Consider the following 13,256-nt stretch of genomic DNA (forward strand, 5'->3'; position numbering starts at 1 on the left):
ATGTCATAAGGCAATTAAAACAGTGGACCACCGCACATAGAAGCTATTCAATATTGTTACACTATGTTAAATATTTTTGAAATACTTGATTTTTAAACATTTTTAAAGCAGAGAAAAAATAATGAGGTGACAAAAATGCAGTTTTTGAGATTTTTAAACGTGAAAAGTTAAAAGAGTGAAAAGTTAAAAATAAAAATGAGAGCTGCAGGATGCCAATGGGTACTCGATGCATATTTGAAAGGAGCTAGTTGAAAAGGTTGATTAATAAGGACCAGAGAGAAGAGAATGAGATATAATAATTTGTACTGATATTTAATGAATGTTTATAGTGGACCAGGGGCTCCAATTGCTTTGGAGCCCACAAGGAAAAAAAGTTAACCTGGAGAGGAGGAGGAATAACCTTCCTCTGAAGATTAGAACAAAGTTATTAAACCTCAACTCTTCTGAAATTATATGCTAACTTTGGTGGACAGATGCATTTTTTTAAATATCCAAAACGAGATGTGCAACTTCCAGCAGCTTTCTATAAGAGTGTGTGATTGCTCTCTCTCTCTCTCTCTTTTTTTTTTTTTTAAGATTTATTTATTTGACAGACAGAGATCAAAAGTAGGCAGAGAGGCAGGCAGAGAGAGGGGAATGGAAGCAGACTCCCTGCTGGGCAGAGTCCCCATGTGGGGCTCGATCCCAGGACCCTGGGATCATGACCTGAGCAGAGGCTTTAACCCCACTGAGCCACCCAGGCGCCCCAAGTGCTCTCTTTTAAAGGTAAAAGAATCAAAGGACGAAAGATTGCAAAAATAACTATTTTGAGGTGAAGAGTTGAGAAAATAGAGGGCTTCTGCCAGATACGGTATCCTTCTTTATATTAGTTAAGAAGGATTAGAGAGTCCCTTTAAGGGCAGTAAAATTTAGTGATTATGACATTCCCAGGTTGTGATAGTTGATTCATCTTCCTCCCTCCACAACGTATGTCTAATGGCACAGCGAATTTATACCGCTCAGGCTCCGGGTTTAGTTTTCGCAGATCAATGGGCTCATCCAGAATCTTTTCTTTCCACTTACTCGAAGTCAATCCAAATTTCTTCCCAAACATCTTTTCAAGGAAGCCTTTGACAAATCTTACTGTTTGAATGCTAGATCTGGCTCCTATCAACTTTTGGTGAATAGCTTAATGTCTCTGATTCATTTTTTTGCATTTGTCAACTAGCACTGAATGATAATTTCGGTTTCTTATGAGGGTCAAACGAGTTATCTGTGAAAACCTCCTGCAAAGTTTTGGCAAATATCCGTGCTATGCAACTTAGCATATATTCAGGACAATTTTTAAGCTTTCTGAAGAATTGGTGTCCTGCGCAGTCTCGCCCCCCTAAATAATTAAAGTGGGTGGGTGCTCCTCCCGGATTGAGGTTGCGTCTTTCGCTCCTTTTGTCTTTTAGTCGGACCAGAACTGTCATGGCGCCTTCAAGAAGAGAGGGAAGGCCTTCCTTTCGCCCAGCAGAATCATCGGGGGCACCTAGACTGGACGGAGGGGTGGACAGAGCGATCAGCCTCAGTTGATAACGAACACACCGTAGCCTCGGAGAGGTCTCGGCCGGACAGGCTCAAGGGGAGGAGACCGGGTTGAAGACTAAGCAGGCAAGCTACCGTCTTCCCGGGGCACCGCCCATCTTGACCGCCTTATCCAATGGAAACCCAACGGCCCAGCGGCACCGCCCATCTGTTGGTCCGGACGCCGCGAGGGCGGGGCCCGCAGTTCGGTTGCGCTGCGGAGCGCAGCTGTGAGGGAGTCTCTCTGGTCCGCGGCCCCGAACCCGAGCTGGAGCTGAAGCGCAGACTGCGGGGAGCGGAGTCGGGAGGTGAGCACCGACAGAACTGGAAGGGAGGAGGGGGCTCGGCGAAGGGAAGGAAGGGTCGGTCTCCGCGGCCCGGGGCGTTGGGACCCTGGCAGGCGGGTGTCTGGTGGCGGCTCTACTCGCTCGGCGGCCCAGGCCCGGCCCGCCGGAGCCAAGGGGCGGCCGCGGCCCCACGGTCTCTGCCGGGCCCGCCCGGCCTGCCCTGAGTGGCGGCGACCCGGAATTCTGCCGTCGCGGAGCGCGAGGCCCTGGCGTTCGTGTCGAACTGGGGCTGACGAGAGGCGGGGCCGGCGGCGGGGGCGGTGGTGGCGGGCCCCGCGGCCTGCGGAAGCGCAGCGTCGGGGCCGCGCCTGCTGGCGGAGGCCGGCGCGCTGACTGCGCGGGGGCGTGGCCTGCGCCCCTGACGGCGCCGCGGGGCCGGCCTTTGATGAGGTGGCGGCCGCTGGCTCCCGGGCCTGCGGGCGCTCCCTTGCAGACAGCGGGCAGGACGACCTGTTGGAGCGCGAAGCCGTCCCCTGCGCTTGCTTGACGTCTGAGCGGACGGTCCTGTGGGTCCCGGAGGCCCTTTGGTCTGCTCGGGGTGAGAGTGGCTCAGAGGCCCGTGGCCTGTGAGCTGTTGCTGAGGAGTCGACATGCAGAGGGGCTGCAGTCCAATAAATAAAAGTCTCCGAGAAAAACTTTGCGCGACGATCTACCTACACTGCTCAGAAGTGAACACAGTATTCTCGGGGTTGCTGGAGGCGGCGAGGAGAGTCCCTTGTAGGGGCGTAAATGACCTTTTCCGTATGTGATCTCTTACACCTCTGAAGGACCCTGAGATGAAAACCCCAGCGTTACAAAGATTTTTTCAGCAGGAGGGGAGTGCTGGGGGATCTTGGGCAGTGCCTTCATTTTGCCTGCTGGGGAAAGATTGGGGAGGGAGAAGACCAGCACATTCCAAGGACATGTCTGTGGCTGGTAAAGGTTTGGCTTCTTTTGTGGTGTTCTGTGGATTAATTGTCTGTGCCCTGAGTTCAGAGGTTTCTTTAGAGCCCATTGGTAACTGGCTTCCTGTATTAGAGCGTCACTGGTATTTCCTATTGTAATCTAGTTGGAAACTTTACTTAGCTGTTCAGATTCAAGATACAGTCTATAAATCTAGCTGCTCTAGGAAATAATCCGTATGAACTTTCTTACCATTTTCTTATTTTTCAAGGGAAGGAAAAGGAAAATGATTTCTAAATCGTTTTCGGGTAGTTTACTAAGACATACAGATAGTAGCTTTCTTGGCTGGTTGAATACACTCTGATGGGCAGGGCCTAGAAAATGACAGGGAAAAAATATCTTGCTGGATTTTCTCTGTAGTGCGTTGTGGTTCTCTGGTATTTACTAGAATGTCTTCTATTAAGAATCTCCTGATTTGGGTTATACATAGTGTAGGCTGGGGGTGGAGATTGGGTATCCAAGAGTTCTAAAATGAAGGCTTTTCAAGATTGGTTTAGATCAGAGGCTTCTGTATTCTGAGCAGATTTAGAGGAGGAAGTCTACTTTCCCAGAATGCCACTTTCATACTGGAGCACTCCTTTGAGCCCAGCACACACAGGTTTCAACTCCTTCACAGCCTTTGTTCTTAGAGATTTGGAATAACATTCAGCAGTTGTCCTGTGCCTGTCTGGACAAGCTAATGACATTTATCTTCAGAGAATTGTTTTTCTTCCAAGTAGCTGTGTGCCTTGAAAAAAATATACTATATAGTACTTTTTCTGGTAACTGCTATATCTGTAGTTACTCTTTTACTTTTATAATATTTTTAGGTTTTTTTTTTTTTTAAGATTTTATCCATTTATTTGTTAAAAGTACAGTGTGTGTGTGGGCACGCCTGGGCGGCAAAGGGGCAGAGGGAGAAGCAGACTCCTTGCTGAGCAGGGAGCCAGATGCAGGGTTTGATCCCAGGACCCCAGGATCATGGCCTGAGCCAAGACAGATGCTTAATCAACTGAGCTACCCAGGTGTCCCTTAAGTTACTTGTTCTTGAGGAAATATCTCTGTCATATCTGTTATCTCAGAGGGTGGAGCTTTGAGCCATGTGAATGAAATGGAAGCTGAAAGTCCTAGATCCGTTTAAATTTGTGGCTCCATGAATGTGGGCACCTCATTTATTATATTCACTATTGTATCTCAAGTACCTAGCCCAGTGCTTGGCCTACAGTAAGTGCTTAATAAACATTTGTTGAATGAGTGAATGAAAAAAAAATGTTGCTAACCAATACCCCTTTGCACACTCACATCACAGGGAAGGTGAGGTCATCAGGGGTGAAGTCACTAACCACTGCTAGTCACCTGGGCCAGGGGTAGCCTCAGCCTGGACTGGCAAACTTGATCTGCGTATAGGAGGGATGGATAGCAAATGCCAGAATTCTAGTGGAAAAATTAGCAGAGGGTTTCAGCTGGGTAAATTTGCTGCGAGTGTACCCTTAGGGCTGAATCAGTGAAACCTTTTGGGGTCTGGAGTCATCTGAACAAGGCCTACAGAGCTTAGTTCTTGAGCACAGTGGAAATAGAGACAGGTGAGGATTCAAAGGGAAGGCTGTTGGGTGAGTATTGCTGAGAAGGAGTGGTGTCTGTCCCTGATTTGGCTGTTCATTTGGACCTTACTAATGGGGGTTTTATTGTCATAAATCTTAGATTTGCCACTCCTGGTGGGTCGTCTTCAACCAAGATAAGTTCCCTTCTCTAGACTAAGAGAGTAGTTAATGCTTCAGTGTTCAGACAGGATTAATTTGATTTTGGATTTAAAGGGAGGTGTATGTTTTGTTTTCTTTTGAAACCCAGAGGAGGTTATTAAGATTAGGCGTGAAGCCCAACATGGAGCTTGAATTCATGACCCTGAGATCAAGACCTGAGCCAAGATCAAGAGTTGGATGTTTAACTGACTGAGCCACCTGGATGCCTCAGAGTTAAATCTTTGTAGATCTGTCCTGACCCTTTCTTCTTTCTCTCTCCATCCTTGCCCCAACCAATGCAGGCCTGAGTGTTCGTTCCAGCATGTCGGAGGGGGAGTCCCAGACAGTAGTAAGTAGCGGCTCAGACCCAAAGGTAGAATCCTCATCCTCAGCTCCTGGCCTCACATCGGTGTCACCTCCTGTGACTTCCACGACCTCAGCCGCTTCCCCAGAGGAAGAAGAAGAAAGCGAAGATGAGTCTGAGATCTTGGAAGAGTCACCATGTGGGCGGTGGCAGAAAAGGCGAGAAGAGGTAAGGTGATGGTAGTGTCACTCTTGGGGGAGTGGATTCTTTTTTTTTTTTTTTTTTTTAAAGATTTTATTATTTATTTGACAGACAGAGATCACAAGTAGGCAGAGAGGCAGGCAGAGAGAGAGAGAGGAGGAAGCAGGCTCTCTGCTCAGCAGGAGGGAATAACATTCAGCAGTTGTCCTGTGCCTGTCTGGACAAGCTAATGACATTTATCTTCAGAGAATTGTTTTTCTTCCAAGTAGCTGTGTGCCTTGAAAAAAATATACTATATAGTACTTTTTCTGGTAACTGCTATATCTGTAGTTACTCTTTTACTTTTATAATATTTTTAGGTTTTTTTTTTTTTAAGATTTTATCCATTTATTTGTTAAAAGTACAGTGTGTGTGTGGGCACGCCTGGGCGGCAAAGGGGCAGAGGGAGAAGCAGACTCCTTGCTGAGCAGGGAGCCAGATGCAGGGTTTGATCCCAGGACCCTGAGATCATGACCTGAGCCGAAGGCAGCGGCTTAACCCACTGAGCCACCCAGGCGCCCTAGTAATTCCTTTCCATTTGAATTTCTTCTCAGGTGAATCAGCGGAACGTACCAGGTATTGATAGTGCATACCTGGCCATGGATACAGAGGAGGGTGTAGAGGTTGTGTGGAATGAGGTCCAGTTCTCTGAACGCAAGAACTACAAGCTGCAGGAGGTAGGTGGTGGTGAAAGGATGTGGCCTGTGTGGAGTTAGAATGCAGGTGTTAGGAAACAAGACGAAACCAGAGAGGGAGGCAAGCCATTAGAGACTCCTAATCTTATGAAACAAATTGAGGGTTGCTGGAGGGGAGGTGGGTGGGAGATGGGATGGCTGGGTGATGGACACTGGGGAGGGTATGTGTTGTGGTGAGTGCTAGGTGTTCTGTCAGACTGATGAATCATAGACCTGTACCCCTTAAATAATACATTTATGTTAATTAACGGAATTTAAATTAAAAAAAGAATGCAGGTGTTCAAGAGGAATTGGCGTTGAGAAGCCTATTAGGAGGAGAGTATGTTGGGGTTAGATCATTTCTGGGGAGGGATAAGGAATGGCTTTTCAGAATTGTAGTGGTTTCTGAACCCTGTTAATCCCACTCTCTCCCCTGCTCTCAGGAAAAAGTCCGTGCTGTGTTTGATAATCTGATTCAGTTGGAACATCTCAACATTGTTAAGTTTCACAAGTATTGGGCTGACATTAAAGAGAACAAGGCCAGGGTAAGAACTTTTTCTTGAGCTTACCGCAAAAAGACCAGCTACATGTATTGTTCTTTTTACATTCAGAGGTGAAAATAAGGTAGTTTTGGAACAAAACTGGAATCAGCTATTGTGGAGATGAGAGCAGGGCTTTGCCTATGTCTTGTGCCTTTTGTCTGGTGATGGGTGGGGCAGAAATGAGCAAACTTTTGTTTCCTTCCCACAGCTCTTCTCTTTTTCCCTTCCTTCTTTCTTTTCTTTTCTTTTTTTTTTTTTTTGAGATTTTATTTTTTTGTCAGAGAGAGAGAACACACAAGCAGGGGGAGTGGTAGCCAGAGGGAGAAGCGGGCTCCCCGCTGAGCAAGGAGCCAGATGTGGGACTTGATCCCAGGATCCTGGAATCATTACCTTAGCCAGAGGCAGACACTTCACAGACTAAGCCACCCAGGCTTCCTTACTTCCATAGCTCTTATAGTTGAGTAGTTTTTTTCATCCTGTTAAATCTGAGGATGTGGTGCTAACAACAAAAGGAGGGAAACTTAAAACAACCACCACCACCAGCTTCCAGGTCTAATATGTATCTGGTGTACATGTCATCAGGTAGGGGATTATTTCTACTTTACGACCTTATTTGAGTGCTTTACCTCTCCAGGTCATTTTTATCACAGAATACATGTCATCTGGGAGTCTTAAGCAGTTTCTGAAGAAGACCAAAAAGAACCACAAGACTATGAATGAAAAGGTATGGAGGGAGAACAGACAAAGCTTTAGGCTGGTATGGGGGTTTTAAAAAGATTATAGTAATCATGAAGCTAATCAGGAAGGGATGGAGGGAAACTAGTTGGAGGGTTAAGAGAGGGGATTACTGCTGACCCTTTGATCAAACTGTTTCAGGCTTGGAAGCGCTGGTGCACGCAAATCCTCTCTGCCCTTAGGTAAGTAGGATCTGGTTAGTGTTTTTCCCCTATTTCCTGATTTAGTTCCTCCAAACAGATTTTAGGGCACTATTCTGCTGGTTTTTTCTGGCTCTGCCCACTTTTTTTGAGTCCTGTACTGTCAAGATTAGGCCCCTATGGTCTTGTAAAGGGTCCATTCTAATGCCCTAACCACGATACTGTCTCCCGCCTCTTTCTCCTAGTGCTTATCCAGCTCTTTAACTCACCAGACATAATGGAGATTCAGAGTGTGGGGATTATCTTTGTGGTGACCAGCAGGAGACCAGGCCCTTGCTCCTCTTAACCCTTGGGTTCCCCTTGCCCTTAATTTCCCAGTGGCCCCTCTAACAGCCCAGTGCCCCCACAGCTACCTGCACTCCTGTGACCCCCCCATCATCCATGGGAACCTGACCTGTGACACCATCTTCATCCAGCACAACGGACTCATCAAGATTGGCTCTGGTGAGGGGAGGGAGAGGTTCTGGGCAGGGGAGCCTCGGGAATTTGGGAACCACGGGGGTAAGATGCAAGGAGTGGGGAGAGTAGAGCAAAATTCTGAGATGTTGGGCTGGTGGTAAGAGATAGGACTTTGCTAGGGTAATTCATAGGGAGAGGCCAGTCAATTAGGGGGTAGGGACTAATCTTACACCTTTTTTGGAGGGAAGCGGGTTAATCCAGACACCTTGATAGGAGGTTGGGAAAGGGCAAAGAGATGGGTCTAAGGTCTGATTTGAGCCCCTGGGGCCAGACCCTACCAAAGGAGGTTCCAGGCTGTGCCTGCTGTGAGTGCTTTCATTTGCTGTGTATCTGTGTGCTGTGTATAACATTTCTGTGTGCCGTGTCTGTGTGTGGTTTGTGTGTCCATTTGTCTGGGGCTTGGCTGCTCCATCGCTCACAACTTTTCTCTGTTTTCCTCCCTCCCGCTTACGGGCTGCTCTGTTCCCAACAGTCTTTCATAGGATTTTTGCTAATGGTGAGAGCTCCCTGTTGCCCCATGTGGGGCTCTGTTCGTGCCCCCTCTGCTCCCCTTTGCGGCTGCCCAGTGCATGCAGTCGTGGGAGCAAGCCCTGTGCCCCTGCCTCCCTGCCTAGTTATGCCTGCTTGGCTTCTCCCTACCAGCCCTCCACCTGCTTGCCCTTCCATAACTTGCTTGTTTCCTGTGGTTTCTGCCTGGCTGGCCATTTATGTCCTGGATTCTTATTTCCCTTCATCATCAGGATGATTCCCTAAATCATACTGTGTTCCCAGACTCTCTGTGACTTGTAGTCATTGTTTACGATCTGAGTGAGTCCAAATTGGGCCCGGCCCTGGTTCCTCGTTCAGGCCTATGGCTGCAATGTTGAACAACAGGGAGTAGAGCAGGAGTCTACAATTTTGGTGGATTAAATGTGAGACTGATTCCAGGGTATTGGTTCAACTTTGAGCTGTTTTTGAGTTTCAGTCAGTAAAGGTGGGTAAGAAGGAGGCTGTCTAGTTGGTTGTAGTATTGTTATTTCTTCTTACCTTTTTTTTTTAATCATCCAAGTTTCTGGGATGTTTAAGTGTCCCAGATTAGGAAGGGCTGCCTATGCTTTTATGCTATTTGAGGGTGGCTGAAAGAACTAGACCACACATTTTCATGTGACCGGGATTATATATTCCTGAACTTGGGGGAAGGTGAGCAGATCACAAGCAAAAGTTTTTCCTTAGCCTCCATTGCTTCTTGGCCAGCCCAAGGCCCCTATATGCCTATTAGTTTAGTGTGGAGTGTTTGTTGCTACTGACCTAGGGACTTTAAATGAGAAGAGGTAGACCCCAGAAAGTGGAAGTAGGTGGTGTTCATGTTTAGTCTGTGGTTCAAGATGGGAAAAGGACAGGTTTGCGCCTTGAGGGTTAGAGTCTTCAGGAGAGAATTTGGCTTCTGGGGACCTCTCTCTGGAGTGAGACTGTGCTTTGTTGGTGGTGGTCAGATTGTGGGTATCTCCCCTACTCCCAGTGGCTCCTGACACTATCAACAATCATGTGAAGACTTGTCGGGAAGAGCAGAAGAATCTACACTTCTTTGCACCAGAGTATGGAGGTGAGGCACCACTTTCTCTCCCCTCTCCCTGTTCCCCAGGTTTCTACCTTATAACCTGAGGCCCAGAGGCAATAGAACTGAAACTTGTAGTTCTCTGCTGGCTTACAAAAAGTTTTTAAAAGGCATTTCTGCCACCCCTTGCTCCCATCCTCTGATTAAACAAAGGCTTCTCTGTTTTCCCTAGAAGTCACTAATGTGACAACAGCAGTGGACATCTACTCCTTTGGCATGTGTGCACTGGAGGTGAGGAAACCACAGGCAGTGGTGATGGAAAGGGGTCAAGTTAGAAGATGGAAGGGGAAATGGAGAGAGGACAAGTAAGGTCTTGAGAGGGTGATTCTGGAGCACTGAAGTTCTGAAGTTTCTACTGGGCTTTTCTATTCCCCCTCCCTGCAGATGGCAGTGCTGGAGATTCAGGGCAATGGAGAGTCCTCATATGTGCCACAGGAAGCTATCAGCAGTGCCATTCAGCTTCTAGAAGACCCATTACAGAGAGTAAGAACCTTCTGGATCCCTTCTCAACAGACTTTGAAATGTCTTTAGGTTTTTCTTCGTTTTTACTTACTGGGAATATACTCTCTTCTAAGAGCAAGAAAACAGAAAGTAGCAAGGACAAGCAAAAGCAGTGGCTATTTGAATATTTCCCTAGGTGGTACTTACCTTGTTTTTTGTATATACACACACTGGTTAAGGGCTTAAGATGGGTAGTATTGGGGATAAAGGTTGTGTATTGATTCAGTTGTGTCTGCCTGGAGGTAAACTAATGGTTACTTCAGGCAATTGGTATATGCTCTCAGACAGCCATCTTGATATTTTTAAGCAAATTGATCAGTTTGAATTAAGTTTGTCATGTGGGCTTCTATATTTATATAGTTTTAGGTAGGGAAAGTGCTCTGAAATAATGAGCTAAGATTTAAAGGGTATAAGGTTATGAATCAGTAGATAGACTATAGTAAGAGGCTGGAGAGGAAGGTCCAAACAAGGATAGTTTGTAACTCATTAGATGGTGTGACAGGGAGACTAGGGGGAAGTCCTGAGGCTAGTGTGGAGTAAATTTCTAATTCAGCTTTAGGTTGGGGTATTCAAGTGACAGATTAGGTATATGACCTTCTTGGCTTTTAAGTTTATAAGGAGGAAAAGAAAAGCAGGTTAATTATTTGGGATGATCTATGGGAGGTGGGAAATGAGGTTGTGTGTGTATGTAGAGGAAGGTTGGGGAAAATCAGTGAACTTAAATAAATGATTGTAAGAGAAAAAGGAAATTGTGGTAGTTGGCTTGGAAAAGAAAAAGATGGTGAATACTATTGACCACAACAGATAGATTTGGGAACAGAGAAGGTAATTTTGGTGAGAGACGGAGAGGAAGGGAGGCAGTGAGTGGTCTGTTAAAGCATAGAAGTAGAAAATCAGAAAAAAAAATCTGGAAGTTTGAATAGTAAAAAAAAAAAAAAAGAGAGAGAGAAAGCTGGTGGTTGGAGAGTAGAAAAACAAGTAAAACCATAAAAACTCTGAACAATACCTTTCATGTTAATACCTTAGAATCTTCAAAGCCGTTTCAGGAGGAGTAACAGTTATTCCCTCAACCAGTGCTGACTGTCTAGTATGTACGAAGTCTGTGCTAAGTGTAATGAATGACGAAGTATCGTGATGAACACAGTGGCCTGGTTGCCAGCTGCCTACTCTACTTCCTCTTTTCCCTTTTCTAGGAGTTCATTCAAAAGTGCCTGCATTCTGAGCCTGCTCGCAGACCAACAGCCAGAGAACTTCTGTTCCACCCAGCACTGTTTGAAGTGCCCTCGCTCAAACTCCTTGCTGCCCACTGCATTGTGGGACACCAACGTGAGTCCCTTTGGCCCTGCTAAGAATTTTCTTCCTGTCGGAGCATTAACAAGTATCGCTAGCAATGCCCTCTTTCCTTTTCCACTTCCAAAGGAATTCTTTACTCCCCCCAGGACCCCTGGGTCTTCCCTGATATTAATCTATCCTTTCCATTTCATCATGTCCTCCAGACATGATCCCAGAGAATGCTCTGGAGGAGATCACCAAAAACATGGATACCAGTGCTGTACTGGCTGAAATCCCTGCGGGACCAGGAAGAGAACCAGTTCAGACTTTGTGAGTAACCAACTCTCCGAGAGGGTCTGAAAGGGACAGATTTGTCACTCTCACTGAGGGTTCTGTCAACTGTTAATTCTTTGGGAATTGTCGAACCTGCTGTTTTGCTTATTTCCTTCCTTTCACGTGTTTTCTCTCTTTTCTCCTGCAGGTACTCTCAGTCACCAGCTCTGGAATTGGATAAATTCCTTGAAGATGTCAGGTGAGAGAAGGGTGAGAGGAAAGGCTTGCTTTAGGAAGCAGGGTGGGTGTCTTGAGGCATTCACAGAACCCATGTGACCTGTTTGATCTCACTCTAGGAATGGGATCTACCCCTTGACAGCCTTTGGGCTACCTCGGCCCCAGCAGCCACAGCAGGAGGAGGTGACATCACCTGTTGTGCCCCCGTCTGTCAAGACTCCAACACCTGAACCAGCTGAGGTGGAGACCCGCAAGGTGGGCTCTGTGGATGTGGAGGTCTCTATGGTCATGGTGGAAGGGAGAAGAGGACACATCAAGTGAGGCTTTGTCCTATAGGGAAAAGAGTGTGTTTCTGGTTTCTAGCAAGCTTGTCCTGTGGGCTGGAAAGTCTTCTAGCTGTTCGGGGCTTTTTTTTTTTTTGCCTGGTGATACTACTGTGCTGACCCTATGCGTGTCCTCTCCGTAGGTGGTGCTGATGCAGTGCAACATTGAGTCAGTGGAGGAGGGAGTCAAACACCATGTAAGGCTGGGGGCCAAGGTTGCAGAGGGCTGGGTGGCCAGGAGAAAGGGGGGGAGAGTGGGAAAGAGGAGCCTCATCTTCTGACTGTCCTCTTCTCCAGCTGACGCTTCTTCTGAAGCTGGAGGACAAACTCAACCGGCACCTGAGCTGTGATCTAATGCCAAGTGAGTCTCTCCTTTCCCTCAGAGGATGAGAGTCTCTTAAGTCTTATCTGTGAGGGACATTCTTAGGGGCGGGGAGGAAGGTTACTAGGCAGCAACACATTCTGAGGCACACAGAACGGATATCTTAGCTCCTAAAACCGGAGGGTGGACGCAACAGTTCTGCTTGTGTCGTTCTTTCCCAGCCAGGCTGACCCGACTAGGGCTGGGCGCCCACTGCTCCCACATTGTGCTCACCCTCTCCCTTTGCTCTGTCAGATGAGAACATCCCCGAGTTGGCAGCGGAGCTGGTGCAGCTGGGCTTCATTAGCGAGGTGAGCTTTCCGCCTCCGGCTGCCCTGGCAACTCCATTCTCCTCTTGCCCTGTCTCACCCAGCTCTTCTCCCCCAGGCTGACCAGAGCCGACTGACTTCTCTGCTAGAGGAGACCCTGAACAAGTTCAATTTTGCCAGGAACAGCACCCTCAACTCAGCCGCTGTCACCGTCTCCTCTTAGAGCTCCCTCGGGCCAGGCCCCTAATCAGAGCTGTGGCCGTCACTAGATGGCAGCAGCCTTCCTGCCCCCTCCCCCCAGTCAGTATTACCCTGTGAAGCCCCTTCTCTCCTTTATTATTCAGGAGGGCTTTGGGGCTCCCTGGTTCTGAGCATCACCCTCCCCCTTCCCCTTCTCTGCCTCCCCTCTGCACTTTGTTTACTTGTTTTGCACAGACGTGGGCCTGGGCCTTCTCAGCAGCCGCCTTCTAGTTGGGGGCTAGTAGCTGATCTGGCGGCTCCCGCCCAGCCTGTGTGGAAAGGAGGCCCACGGGCACTGGGGGAGCTGAATTCTACAATCCCGCTGGGGCGGACGGAGCGGGAGAGAAGGGTGGTGCTGCAGTGGTGGCCCTGGGGGGCCATTCGATTCGCCTCAGTTGCTGCTGTAATAAAAGTCTACTTTTTGCTAAGAGCTTGGTGTGTGTGTGCGCCGGCATTCCCCGGCAGGGGGCGGGGGTG

At 47.8% G+C, this 13,256-nt stretch overlaps 1 protein-coding gene and 1 pseudogene across 6 annotated transcripts in view; both read left to right on the forward strand.

The window, feature by feature from the left end:
- The window catches only part of LOC309870608 (glucokinase regulatory protein-like), an 878,156-nt pseudogene that overhangs the window by 798,242 nt on the left and 66,658 nt on the right, over positions 1–13,256 (forward strand). The gene's annotated exons all lie outside the window — the stretch shown is intronic.
- NRBP1 (nuclear receptor binding protein 1) lies at positions 1,440–13,207 on the forward strand. 5 transcript variants are annotated; one of them, XM_082745115.1, is made up of 19 exons: positions 1,452–1,856; positions 4,858–5,087; positions 5,654–5,776; positions 6,217–6,318; positions 6,950–7,039; positions 7,192–7,232; positions 7,600–7,694; positions 8,182–8,205; positions 9,208–9,291; positions 9,476–9,534; positions 9,688–9,786; positions 10,998–11,130; positions 11,301–11,406; positions 11,558–11,608; positions 11,706–11,841; positions 12,053–12,106; positions 12,207–12,270; positions 12,526–12,581; positions 12,658–13,207. In XM_082745115.1, the coding sequence occupies exons 1-19, from the start codon at positions 1,685–1,687 to the stop codon at positions 12,760–12,762; spliced, it is 1,824 nt and encodes a 607-aa protein (XP_082601241.1). In that variant the 5' UTR covers positions 1,452–1,684; the 3' UTR covers positions 12,763–13,207. The 5 variants fall into 5 exon arrangements, with proteins under 5 accessions (XP_082601243.1, XP_082601241.1, XP_082601245.1 ...); XM_082745116.1 differs by lacking the exon at positions 1,452–1,856 and adding an exon at positions 2,461–2,636; XM_082745117.1 differs by lacking the exon at positions 8,182–8,205 and having other exon boundaries at positions 1,440–1,856.

The sequence above is a fragment of the Mustela nivalis genome (genome assembly GCF_964662115.1).
Source record: "Mustela nivalis genome assembly, chromosome: 8".
Classification (NCBI taxonomy): domain Eukaryota; kingdom Metazoa; phylum Chordata; class Mammalia; order Carnivora; family Mustelidae; genus Mustela; species Mustela nivalis.